The 14,172-nt window shown below is 41.4% G+C and overlaps 1 protein-coding gene across 1 annotated transcript in view; it reads right to left on the reverse strand.

The window, feature by feature from the left end:
• The window catches only part of LOC146625992 (sodium channel protein type 3 subunit alpha-like), a 206,402-nt gene extending 192,978 nt beyond the window's left edge, over nt 1-13,424 (reverse strand). Inside the window, exons 1-5 of the mRNA XM_085363113.1 lie at nt 13,302-13,424; nt 12,979-13,122; nt 10,930-11,048; nt 1,163-1,252; nt 149-277 (exon numbers count right to left, since the gene is read on the reverse strand). Of these exons, the coding sequence (XP_085219239.1) occupies nt 149-277; nt 1,163-1,252; nt 10,930-11,048; nt 12,979-13,122; nt 13,302-13,424 (605 nt within the window). The remainder of the gene's footprint in view (nt 1-148; nt 278-1,162; nt 1,253-10,929; nt 11,049-12,978; nt 13,123-13,301) is intronic.
• Between the last annotated feature and the right edge of the window lie 748 nt (nt 13,425-14,172).

Genomic DNA, 14,172 nt, shown 5'->3' on the forward strand with positions numbered 1-14,172 from the left:
GACCCTCTCTCTGTACTGCAGTATGCAGGAAGTTTACTGATTAATTACAGCTGTTCATGGCATTCATTTATAACAACTCTCACTTTAAATCTTTTGAGCTTTTATATAATACTATGTGTGTGTGTGTGAGTGTGTGTGTTTGACTCACGCCATGACAATGACGCTGAAGTCGAGCCAGTTCCAGGGGTCCCTCAGGAAGGTGAACGGTCCCACACAGAAACCTCTGGCCAGGATCTTAATGAGAGACTCAAACGTGTAGATACCTGTGAAGGTGTACCTGAATGAGGGATGATAACGTTTATCAGTATTGGAGGGGAAGGGAGTCATGTTGCGATGAAACAAAATGAAAAGGATAGAAAAGAATCAGCAAAAATAAAAGAAAGGATCACAAAAAGAGAAAAAAGAGGAAGGATGAGGGCACAGAACTGGACAGTAACAAGGTAAAGGAAGAAAATACGACAAATGCTTGTCCAGACGAAGAGCAGGGCAGAAAGAAAGAGAAAGTTACGGATGTGGAAGAAGTGAAGGACAAAGAAAGACAAAATGAAGAAAAGAAAGCTGGACGAGTGGAAGAGAGAGCCAGAATAAATATTCATAAAACTCTCCACCACACATCCTTCACTTATTTATTTTGTCCCCAGAAACAAGTTTGACCCGACTCGTGACAATTCAACCGTACAAAGACAGGCAGGAGCGCAGAGAGTCTGTCACGTTAGGCCTGACCGAGTAGCTGCAGCAGCAGCAGCCTCCACAGCTGGAAGCCAGCGATGAACTACTGTACATTAAAGGGTCTGTTCACCAAAAATATGCATTTTTCCAATGATCCCTGAATGTGCTGCAAAGGTAGCTTTAGTTTAAAAAACTGTCCTATTGAAATAAATGGAATTCAGTCCCAAAGCATCAAAGACGTGCTTTTACTTTTCGATTCAGCAGCATCTTAAGTGCACTTTGAACATTAACAGCATATTAGTTTAAGGGTCTGCGACTGACACAAACACACTAAAATTTGCAAACCATTTACCTCTGTTACCTCGAATTACTTTGCAATAGCTACTATGACTTGAAAGAAATGCATATCCAGTAATATCATTGATTAAATGTAAATTTACATAAATCACCTGTGGCTGATGAAGAAGAAAGAAAAGATCCCAGGTGTACTTACTCCAGGTATTTGGCCCAGTACTCCGGCTCGGACATGGCCATGAAGCAACAGTTTGTCAGGATGGTGCACATGATGAACAAGCTGAATAACGTGAACAGGTTAAGGACTGAAAAGATTTCCCATCAGACAATAAACACTTTACATTTGAATCAGAGTTCAGTACAAAGCCCACACTGTGTGGAGAAATCAAGACTAGTGGCATCAAATGTGGGAGTGACTCCTGCTACTATATCTGGGTCCTGCTGTCTTCTTACGTAGCCTGTTGTACATTATAGAGGGATTCCCAACAAGAAGTAGAAGTACTCCAAGTCTTCAATATAACTTTAGCTTCGAGCTACACCTGTAAAAGTGGAAACGGTCCCATAATCCCATAATTTACTATAGTTGCTCCTGGTATACTGCTATATACACCAGCATGATACTGTATTAAACCCAACTGCTTTGCCTGGGAAAAAATGTCTGGTTACTCGTCACAGATGATTTAGTTTGTTTCCTGTGTGTGTCCTTCAGAAGGAATGGTAGCTGATCAAAAGAGTATCTTTTGGAGAGAAAACATACCAAACACAACTATCTAGACAACATGGAAGTGGTTTGTTTGGCAGAGACTGGCAACCAGGAGAGTGAGCAGCACAGCCAACAAAGCTGAGGAGAGAAGCTGAATTATCAAGTGTATTATGTTAAAAAAAAATCTAAAAGAGCAGATTGTACAACCTGAAATATTTTTGTCTGTGTTTTAAACTTTATGTTAAATAAGTCATTTAGATACTCGTGATAAAGAATCAGATATTTTAATACAGTTGAACAGATCAACCATCAGCTCCTCCCAGGTGTTTCAACCTTGATATGTGACTTTAATAAGGCCCCAGTCACCCAGGCCTAGTGACCAGTCACCAACTCCCTACCAGCACCCAGTCCCCAACTGTTTGGCAGCTGGTTGCTGAAGGTTGCTTGTCATCAGGTGAAATTGTTCACAAAAGCAACCAGACCCCAGTCACCCATCACATGGACTCTTCACCCTCCTGCCCTCTGGGAGGCGCCACAGGAGCCTCCGGACTAAGACCACCAGGTACCGGAACAGCTTCTTCTCCACAGCTGTCAGACTCCTGAACTCTGCCTCCTGACATCTGACCCACGTTAACACATGGACTGAACATACACACACAACCACTAGCACTTTATATAGCCTCTGTAGGAATTATCCACATATCTCACTTATCTTAACTGCACTACTGTCTAAATAATCATTCTGTACATACGATAATTTTTAATTCTACAACTGTTTATAACCTGCATAGTTCACATTTCTCTATAGCTTTTTATTTCATATTCTTTATAGTTTCTCTATATATGTATAGTTTAAGCACTTCTGGATGGATGCAAACTGCATTTCGTTGTCTTGTACCTGTGACATGTGCAGTGACAATAAAGTTGAATTCTATTCTATTCTATTCTAAATGATAGTTCTTGAGTTTGTGTTACAAAGCTCTTGATAAACAGCCTGGATGGGATAAACAGTCAGATATTTTACCTGCAACAACCTTAAATTTGCAAATAGTCTTGTAAAGTGTGTTGGCTGGACAGAGGTCGAAATTTAGCACAGAGAACAAAAGAGAACTGCGAGAGAGTCAATTTAGTATACTTTTCTGTGATTTTCAGCTCCTAGTCAGTGCGGATAAAAGCAGCAGCTCAAATGTAAAATGGAAATGACTTCAGTGTGACGCTGGTGATCGAGGAACCGAGGCTTTTATGACTTGTTCTCTCATTGTGAGTCTCTCTGGAGTGTGTCAGCTAAACGGCTGAAATGTAAGTGTAAAAATGTCTCTTTTTGCCACAACATGCTGAAGTGATTTTACATGTGCCGTTTTTTTTTAAATACCTTTCACTGATTTCCCATTAGGGCTTAAATAAAGATGAAGTGAACTGAAAGGCTGTGTCGAGTTAGCATGTGTGTTTCAGCGCTCCCCTCCAATGCCTGCCACATTCAATACAGCAAATTAATATGCCATTAACAGCGGCGATGGGAGGAAAGGCCCACTCTTGTCTAATCATCATATAATGGGGAGCAGTAACTTTCCAAACTGTCAGAAGGCAACAGTACATGTTAAATATCAGCTTCACCTGCCACGTTCAGCACACCGCGCTCGATGAGGTGGGAGAGACTTCATGAGACCTCACTCAGCTGTCAATCACAGCTATAAATGAATCATAATTATTGTAATTTGGCAGAAGGAACATACTCCCTGTGTGAAAGCGGCCCAAACTCCAGCTGAAACTTGTTTGAGCGGCGGGGTAATTGTTGATTGAGTGCCGGCTGTAATGATGTTGCTGGAGCGTTGTGGCAGGCGGCGAGATAATACTGTTACCAATTGACAAACAACGCAAATGTCCCCTCACCGCCGCCGCCGCCACAGAGCCAGAAGCTAATTATGGGGTAATGATAGACCTGCTGTTATGGACTTCCCAGGCCACCATACCGGTAATATCATTATACCTCCCACACCCACCACGGGATCTGTCTTCCTGTCTATAATCTACCCCGGTTTTATTTTTTCTCTCCCTCTTTCCACATTTGTCCATCTCCGCCATTCTTCCCTCATTTTTTCTCTCTTTCAGTTGAGCTGTCCAGTTAAACATATGCCACTGCCTGTCCTAAAGGCTTTTATTTTGAAAGAGGGGCTAGGAAGAGGAAATTCCAAAAGGATAAACTCAGAAGAGTTCCACAGCATGTCTTTTATTCTGACTTCATTCTGTCACCCCAACTGGTCGCAGCAGATGGCCCCGCCCCTCCCTGAGCCTGGTTCTGCCGGAGGTTTCTTCCTGTTAAAAGGGAGTTTTTCCTTCCCACTGTCGCCAAAGTGCTGCTCATAGGGGGTCATATGATTGTTGGGTTTTTCTCTGTTGCCTCAAAAGCTAATATAAAAAAATAAAGGTCCTAACTTTGGTCATAATATATAAGAACAAATCAGAATATTGTTTTTATTGATTTGTTCTCCCAACATTTTGATAATCATGAAATAAAGAAAATAATTATTCTGACTGACATGAATCACTTTTTCTTTCCAAAACGCAATTCTCCAAAATATAGGGCGAGGATTGGGTTACCAACTATGATGACTTGGACTTCAGAGGTTTAACAGACATGACTTTAAAGCTCACACAAATCCACAACAACAACTCAGCAACAACACACAACAAACACAAAGCTTATTGACTCACTTTGGTGAACACAATTAAAACACAACGGCACTGCAGCTGGTGGCTGCAGAGCAGCTCTGAGTCCCACAGCAATGCCTCATGGGATGCAAAAATCAAATGACTGTCCTCAGGGGCAAGGCCCCATGGGAAATAACACGGTTTGCCTTCAGAAAAACACAATCGCTGTATTCTAATATCACAGCGGTTCATGAGTGTATTTGTGTGTGTGTGTGTCCACCTCAAACAGCAGCTTGTCATAGTGGCGCCACTGTGGTTGGGCACAAATCCAGAACACACTTGATCACACACAAACACTTCTAAAGCACAAACACGTACTAAAACTCCACTTCAGCACCGCAGCTTGTACCCTTACATCGTGCACCTCCTCCACACAACACACACTAATTTTTATTTCATCTCTCAGAACAGCACGCACACACAACGTGGACATCAGCAGCGCCGCACCTCCATTGATGACCTCTTGAACCCACTTATTCCCCTGACAACAGCAGCGTGTCCGCCAGCTCAACGTCTCTCAACACCAGCAGCCGCCTCCCACGGTAAAAATAGACGGGTGTGAGGTGAGGATAAGGGGGGTGGGTTGAGTTTTGGGTGTGAAGTAATAGCTGTCATGTTGGCCTGGCGTCTGGGGCCTGAGGCGGACGCCAGCGTGGAGCTGGTGCACGGGCGACGGGCCAAAAACCCACAGCTATAGCCTCTAACTTCGAAAGTCAGTAAAGCGTCCTAAAGTACATCTGGATTCACATTTAATGTCAGCCCCTGCACTCAACTAAAAAATCTATCCACAATGGAAGCAGTTATCATCTGAAGTCTGAAATTAACTAGATAACTAGCTGAAAGTGCCTTAGAACTGCTACCCTCCTGATGTCCAGCAGGGGGCGAGTCATTTGGTATGGAAATCTATGAGAAAACGAGCCTGCTGCTCAACTTGATCTCTGACCTCAGTGAATGCTCTCCTGATGAATTTATGGTCTTAATCTGTAGTTGAAAGGCTTATTAAATAAAAAACAAATGTTTCATTTGTAAATTATGATGACATTTAGAGCAGAGAATGCTTAAAGATGGGAGCTTCCTTCAGAGTGTGCCATGTCCTCGGTGTGTCACTCAGTTCCTCTCGTTCATGGCATCAAATGGAAACCAGACAGGATATGACTCATTGTTGCAGTTTAACCCTGACCAACATAAAGCCCAGTTTGATCATACGTGGTACCAACCAGTAAAACCAGTAGGGAAAAAGCTGACTTTCGTGCATCGTTTAGAATTAAAGGTTCACATCTAATGACGGTATCTTAATTTCAAGGCGATGTTAATTTCATATTACATGTTTTTACAGTCCTCAGTGGAGCTGCAAAACCTTCACGTGTAGCTTTATTGTTGCTACCAGAAACCAGCATTAATAATTAATTTGATTGAAAATTTGAAGATATTCAATTCTTCAAAGCAGCTTTCACACTTTGAAAATCTTTCCAGTAGTTTGGATTACACACTTATAGGTGGAGCATGTTTTCCACTCTGGGTTTAAACTCAGATCTGTATAACTAACAGGCCAACATAAACTATACACAACCAAAGTTGGGATTTCTTTGTAACTAACACTAAGGGTACATTTTCCTGATCATATCACCTGCTGTTGTTCACTGTAAAGTCATTTAATGTGGTTTAGTTCCATTTTTATGCAAATTAATCATGTGTCTTTTATTTTAATAATCTAGCTATGCAAATATAGTCATAATAAAGTCATATAGCAGCCACACACAAAAAATACAACTTAGACTTTATTGTAACAGCAAACTGGGAAAGTTAAACTAAGACATCTTCACCATTCAGAGGCTGGATCGAGTGATTTGTGTGCTTAAAAAATGTTATCATAATTGCTGCCATAAACTTCCTGCCAGTAACTATGATTAATGAACCAATCATTTCTCTCTGTGGAGAGCCAGCTGGTTTCTGTAGCATCTATAGAAACAATGAAAGTGCCCCTTACATTGGGGAGGGGGTGGGGTCAACAATTGATCTGAAGTGACTCTTACCACCAAACCAGCCCCACCTACAGAACAACACCGTCACCCTCGACCCCTAACCGCAGAAGTCAAGCGTTCAGGCCTGAATCGTTCTCTTCGCCGCACATGAAGTCGCAGATTTGCCGAGTGTATGCAGAACGATGACTCATCGCCTTTTTTCCCCAGGTTTTTGTAAACCAGTGCATCTGCAGTTTGGAAACCACTGAACTCGAAACGTGCATTTGCTTTCATAACGACAGCCTCATGCTGACTCTGTTCCTCGAATGGCCTCTTGAGTGTGGCCGCAAAAATTAGTCAATACCACAATACAGTAGCGCCAAGTTGGAGCTTACAGATCCCAAAACTGAAGTGACTTAATTCTGCATTCTTGTTAATTGCCAGCAGGGGGCGACTCCTCACTTCCTGTAACCTCAAGGAAACTGTTTTCTTTTGATTTTAAGAGCTCAGTATTTGTAAACACAACATTGTGTTTTAGGCGGTTATTTTGTCAAAAAGGAAACAATATTCCATCAGCCAATGAGCATTCAGTGTTCAGTCTGCATTTCCAGTTCAAACACCAGGATGGTGACGGTGAAAACTCCTACCGGTAGCTTAAATTGTCCCGGAATACAGATGCTATGAAAGACGAATTTGTTTATTTTATTGGTTGCCTTAAAGTCTTTTTAAACCCGCTCCAGTTTTTATGGAGGTTTTCTTGTTTGTCACATAATTTTGCTCAGCAATGGATCTGTGATGTAATGAATCTGTGTTACGGTTCTAGGTCATTTCATTCAGTTCCTTATGTTTTAGTATTCTTCTGTATTATGACTTATGATTCTTTTGTTATCTTGTTTTGAATATTATATCCTATGTTTCAATTTATTCTGGTTTAGGGTTTTGTTCTTAGGTTTTGTGTCTTGTGCCCTCGTGTTTAGTGTATATTTAGTTTGGTGTCAAGTCTGCGTCCTCGTGAATTGTTTCCTGTTTTATTGTGAAGGTCCGTGTCTTATGTGAGTGTATCCTCATTTATTTCCTCTACACGGCTCACCCCGTTAGCCGTGACAATCTGAATGTGAAATCTGAATTTGACCTGATGCAGCCACACTGATGTCACCCACTATAGTTTCTTAAGTCCTGTTGTGAATGCTGGAGTTTTGTATTACTCATATTTCCCATCAATACGAGAGATGGGCGGGTCTTACTGAGAAATCAAGTGCTCATTGGCTGATCCCAGATAATCCTCTTTCCTGAACCTTAAAATAAAATTTATAAAAATGGATTCTTTTTTCCTTCAATATGACCCAAAATGAGCGACTGAGGTGACAACATAGACAGAGTTCAAGTCAGTTCAAGTCAGGGAAAGGCTTTTGTGTAGACTTTATAGTCTTTCTCCAACTGCAGGCATCGCCCCCTGGTGGCAACTGAAAGAATTCAGTTTTAAGACCCAGAAGCTCCATCTATATTCCTGCTGAAAGCAGCTGAGCCAGAAGCTGACAGTGACGCTCGTCACATAAATGCCCCCTTTTCAGAGTCAATTAGACCTTTTCCTCATGACAGCTTGTAACAAAATCAGGATCAGCTGGGTGTGCACACTCCACAGAGCATGAATGGATGGTAACTGCTCAATTACAACAGGCAGAGCACCTGTGTGGAAACACCTGCATTCATTGTGGGTTTTTTTAAATTCATTAATTTATTCAGATTTTCCTTTAATTTGTCACATGTATATATACGATATGTATATTTCTGATTTTTTCACGACTTCTTAATTTTTAAATCCAGACTACACTCCGGCTTGCCTACAGGTGTTAAGAAACCACAACAAGCAAACATATTAAGAGCTCCTGACAGGCTATAAGTCAAAGGTCAAAGGTCGACACTCCTCCAGGAACAAACTCAGAGATTTGGTCAGCAGAGAGATTATAGTCACAATATTTCTGTGTGTGTGTGTCCCTGTAATGCCTGTATATTCACCTGTGTGCATGTGTGTGCATGTGTGCCACCTTGATGAAGGCTGTGCAGTATTTACTGGCCATGTTTACGGCTCACCAGACAGCTCAAGATGATACCTGGCTCAGAAATACGACCGACAGTACGAGCCCTCTGATTCTGTCTCTCTCTCTCTATCTCGCTCTCTCTCACACACACACACACACACACACACACACACACACACACACACACACACACACACACACACACACACACACACACACAGTCAGTTGACATGATCGCTTAATATGCTGTCATTACTGTGCGTGTGCCTGGAGACCGTCCAGCTGTGGGACCCAGTATAAACTCACCACTGGAGGATGTAAAGAGACGTCTGTCTGTCTAAAGCAGCCAAACAACGATTACACCATTAATGTCTCCGACAAATATCTGATGACTATTGGTATGCAGACCTGTAATGTCTTGCATAAATATATTCTGATAAGAGTGATGCTATTTTATGTATTTTTATCAAATAAAAAGTCTTTTTATTTCACATTAATAATTTACATTTGTTTAACTTTTTTCCATAAAACGCTTTATTTTTGTTTTTCTGCTTCCATTTTTTTACAATGAGAAAAGCTCTAATCTGTGAAATTAAAGAGTTTTGAGCACAGAAATGCAGGAATTGGCCTTTAGCTGAATAGGTCAAGGTATTCACTTTATTCATAAAAGGCATCCCCTGACTGTTTACAGCCAGATCTGATTTGTTAAGAATCAGCTTAACACAGACTTTGTGTAGACCGACCCGTTTAGCCCAGGATCATCTTAGCAGTCTGAAACTAGACGTCACTTTTGGACCAGCTAGCTGGCTTGGCTAGCAAAAAGCATCTGCTTTTAACTGATATTAATGAGGATGGCAGTTTTTAACTAACCTCGCTGAAAAAAAAATCATCTGAACTACCGACAGCAAACACTTGCTTATTTTAACTTTACACATCTGTGAGTTAAGCTAACAGATATTTTAATCGTACGCAACTTTGATTACAGTGAAATATGGAACATTTTTGAAAGCTATGAGAACCTTAGTGCCTTAATTAACAAGATACGTTCACCAACACAACTGGAGTATTCAAATGTGAGCTTTACTCTACTGTCAGGGAAGTATCCACACCACACCATGGGGGTGGCACAGTCCCCCACCTACCACACGCAGCAACCTCCACTCCTTTCAAACATATGATTGGCTGGTGCTGCCACACCAAATGATCCCCTACACCATTACACCAGAGCATGATTAGGACCGTTAGGAATCAGAGTACATTTACTTGAGTATTTTACTGACATTAAATATTTTCTAAGAGAGAAAAATCAAGTGAGTAGTACGGTTGTGTTCACAGTGACTGTTTCCAGAGGAGCTGCCCTCTTCTGGCCAGAGAGAGGAACTTATCGAACTGTTAAATACGTTTCATGTGTTTCCAGCAGGCATGCAGAATAATGAGTTTTGATTTACACTGAAAGCGTGTTAGCATTAGTTCTGCTATCCTTCAACATAACATAAGCTGAGCAGTTAGCATGCCACCCATCACACAGACTTTGTGTACGTTCACCTGTCAGCACAGAGCTGGACCTTTAAACCTTTATCTCTCACCTCTTCAGTTAACATACAGCATCATTAATCAGGCTGTGTGCCAGGCCCACATGCATACACGGTATGTATACGTAGATTTGCAGGATCTTGACTTTTTGTGGTGCCAACCAATCAGCACATTCAACGAACACCAGGAAGCTGTCCCCTGTCTTTTATCTTTAAGGACCTTAGATGTACTGCTGTACAGTCAATGCTCACATAACTGCCCTAGCAAATTCTGTAAAAAGCAGGAGCATAATGAATAATTATCATCATCAGTGCAACTGGGATTGTTATTGTGATCAGCTCACGCGTTCTCGTACCTCTAAAATAAGGAAACAATGACAAATCCTAACACTGCTCAACAACCTGAAATCCTATACTACCAATAAATACTCACATATAACAATTAATCATTAAAATCCTTATCTAATTTATCTATTTGTTTGTTTGTGGTGTGACTGGACTTTGTTTAAGAAAAGCAGCAGAGACTAAAACATTACGTTCAAATCTCCTGGAGCCTACATTTCCCATGATGCAACCTTGTCTTAGACCCTCCTGCTCTTTAAACTTGACTTTTAGTTTATATTAATATTTATTTTCTGATTTTAATTTGAATATTTTCTGATAAGAATGAAGCTAAGCTTTTCTAACCCTCTAATCTTTACTTGTGAAACTGCGTGATGGTCTCTTTATACGGGACTGCGTGTTGATGGTTGTGATCAAAATAAAACAGTATCCGAGATATCGCTGCCCCGTCAGTCACAATGAGACGCAGTGAAGCAGACGAAGGCAGAACAACAACCACAACAACTGCTTCTGTTGCCGTCAGGGTGGCCTGGCTTCTCTCACACAGCATCCTTCAGCACACACTGAAAGCACTGGAGGCTCCTCTGTAACTGACCCCTGACCCCCACCCGCAGCCATTTCCCTGCAGATCATAAGGCAAGCACAGACAGTAGCAGCAGAGTTTGTGTACTTAAGGATATGAGTGCACGAGGATCTTGATGGCGAGTCTCCGGATAGGGTGGAAGGGGCTGAAGATGTAGAGGGCGGATGTGGCACTGAAACGGAAGATGGCCTTCCCTTTGTTCAGGACTATGAACGTCTGCAGGAGAACCAGACAGAAAAATACATAAATACACAGATTTTATTAATAATGCACTGTGCTGCCAAAAAAGGCACTAAAGCAGTGAACCGGGGAGCCAAGGCCTCCATTTTTATTCCTTAGAATTTATTTCTAAATAATATGGGTGCTGTGTCTTGGGTTTGTGGTTTTAGGGTGGGTAAACTGTTCATCTCTATGGCTTTAAGATTTTTTCATGTATAATCTTTCTGTAAATAATGAAGTGATTAATCTACTTTAAATTATTTTAGTTCTCTGAAATGTAACAAACCATAAGATCTGATACATGTAGTATTTTCTATAACAGTAGATTTGCAGTTTAGTTTACATAAATTTTGAGAATAGTATGTAGATTGTTCCTGGCAGGCTCTACTGGAGGCTGAGTTAGTCAGTCCCAAAGACTGAATAAGACCTGGATGAGCCAGCGTCTGGTTTGGAGATCTGTGGCCAATGCTAACAGTCTTAGCTAGAGAAAAGCATATTGGCTAATTAGTGCTAAATAATGCTACAGCTACATCTACAGCGAGAAAACAGTGGCTGGCAACTGCAGAAAAACCAAAACAATCAAAGCCATGTGGAATAAACGTTTAAGCTAAATGACTTTTAAATCCTTTAAAGCAACTTTCACCAAGACGCCAATAAAGTGGCAACAGGATGAAGTCGGTGTGCTATCAGTGTGTTTCCATCAGTTTGTGATTGAAGGGGGTTAAGTTGGCAAATATACATGCAATCAGTTTGTGATAAAACCATGTTTAACTGTGAAAAACTGGCAAAAATCACAAAACTGTGCGATGTGTTGCAAAAATCTTAAAATATACATACAAAAAGCAATTCACATTAGCTACTCACAACCAGAACTTCAGATCTGAGACAGAGGTTATTTTCTGAGCCTCCTCCTGAGGGGCTCAGAAAATAACCAGAACCAACCAATCGAGAACTATTTCAAAGAGATGCATTGCAGATGAGTTGTGCTCATCGGTGCAGATTGACTCCGACCGACTGAAACATGTTAGTCTGTTAGACGGCAGTTATTTCCAAACCTTCGCCAATCTGTCTGAGAGCTTTTCTGTCTCAGAATCAGGAAAAATTCAATGCAATCACTGAAAAATCACCAACTTTTCCCAATCACAGAGAGGATATCGTCCTAGAGCAGGGGTGTCAAACTCAAATACACAGTGGGTCAAAATTCAAAACTGGAACAAAGTCGCGGGCTAACGTTAATATTTATTTAAATATATTTATTCCTCCAGATATAAGAATGAATCTTTTCTTATGGACTCAAACACGTTTAGCTGAAAAACTGAATATGGAAAAAGCAAAGCTTAATACTAAACAATATATATATATTAGCTGTATAATACCAGTAGGCCAGCTCTAATAGTAATTTGGTATGGCTTCGCGGGCCAAATGTAATTAGGCTGTGGGCCAAATTTGGCCCGCGGGCCAGAGTTTGACACCTATGTCCTAGAGTGTCTGCTCCATTGCAGACTAAAAAATAATAGAAATCCACTCACCAAAACCAAAGCACGGACTTCTGGGATGGTTTGTATCTCACATCAACCCACGATATTAATCAGATAACTTATCAAATATAACTAAAAAAAGAATAAAAAATGGCTTCCACCTGCTTGCTTGTGGAATCGATCGGCTTTGACTAAATATTTTTGGTTACATGAAGTCTGAAGTCAGCTGATTTGTCCTATTTACATGGTCTCCACAATATTACCATGTAAACAGATTTGAGCAATCCAGGACACACACACACACACACACACACACACACACACACACACACACACACACACACTAGGTAACTCTCCTGTGGTCCTCAGAGAATCTTCCAGGGATCCTCTCCAACAGCGGAGAAGGTACATCCAGAAACACACACACACTTTCTCTCTGGGTGACCTACCCTCTTGTCTTTGAAGTAGTATGGGTCGATGTCTTCCAGTGGAACGCCCACCAGATGAGATGGGATGTCAGCGAAGATGCGTGGCAGCTGTTTTCCTGCCTCCAGATCGGGCCGGGGCCGGGGGAGCTCCACGTCGCCCAGGTCCTGACGCACACACAGACACACAAACCACATCTGAAATATCTCACATCTGTCTGCTTATAACGGCTCACTTCTTTATTTCCACGTTTACCCTCCAGCATCTTGTGCTTGTGTGAGCTGTGTGTGAGCTGTGTGTGTGTGTGTGTGTGTGTGTGTGTGTGTGTGTGTTTGTTTTGACGCACCTCCTGGTAGTGTTTGTTGCGTCGGGACTCCTCCTGGGCGATGCGCTGCTCGATGGCCGCCAGGGAGTCCGGCGTGAAGCGCTGAAAGCTCTCTGGTCCCATTGGAAACACACAGCCAGCCATCTTCTCATCCTGATCCTGCTGCTGACTGGCCCAGTATACCAGCTGCGCACACACACACACACACACACACACACACACACACACACACACACACACAGAGGACAGAGGACAGAGGTTAGCTATGAAAAATGACTTCCTACTTTAAACTTCCAGTTTGAACATAGTAATCTATTCCCACAACCTGCTGAATCAAACCGAACACACTTCAACACACTGTCACCAAAACCCAGCAGAGCTGCTGCTGCTGGAAACTCGTTCATCAAGTCACAGGAAAAAGAAATGCAAAGCATTGTAGCAGTTCAGTAAATCAAAATATAAATCGATCCAGTTGTGCTGTATACGATTATGTTTAAACTTAACAAAATTTAAACCAGTGCATGTTTGCAAACATCAAAAATGTAGAGATGACACACGAAGTATTTCAGATATTTCTGACACATTTCATTGTTGAGTCCTCTCCAAAGTTTACAAAAGCTTTAATGGTTTTAATAATTATAAGCAGCATGGCAGCTTCAACTTTACAGCAGGATTATTATGATGATTGTTATTTTTAGCTTTTACTGCTAATGCTGAAATTAAACCAGAATATGAAATCTGTAGATTGAAAAGTAAATCACGAGCCCAAAATCTGCTGACGTCTCACATATAGTCAGAAAAAAAACAGCTGACTGACCACCAGAACAACATCCTCGTGTTGTGTTATGAATCATAATTTTTCCCAATATTAACCCTTTAAGACCTACCATAG

This window comes from Diplotaxodon limnothrissa, linkage group LG9 (genome assembly GCF_057381915.1).
Source record: "Diplotaxodon limnothrissa isolate DT_005_m linkage group LG9, D_limnothrissa_male_GT1.1, whole genome shotgun sequence".
Classification (NCBI taxonomy): Eukaryota; Metazoa; Chordata; class Actinopteri; order Cichliformes; family Cichlidae; genus Diplotaxodon; species Diplotaxodon limnothrissa.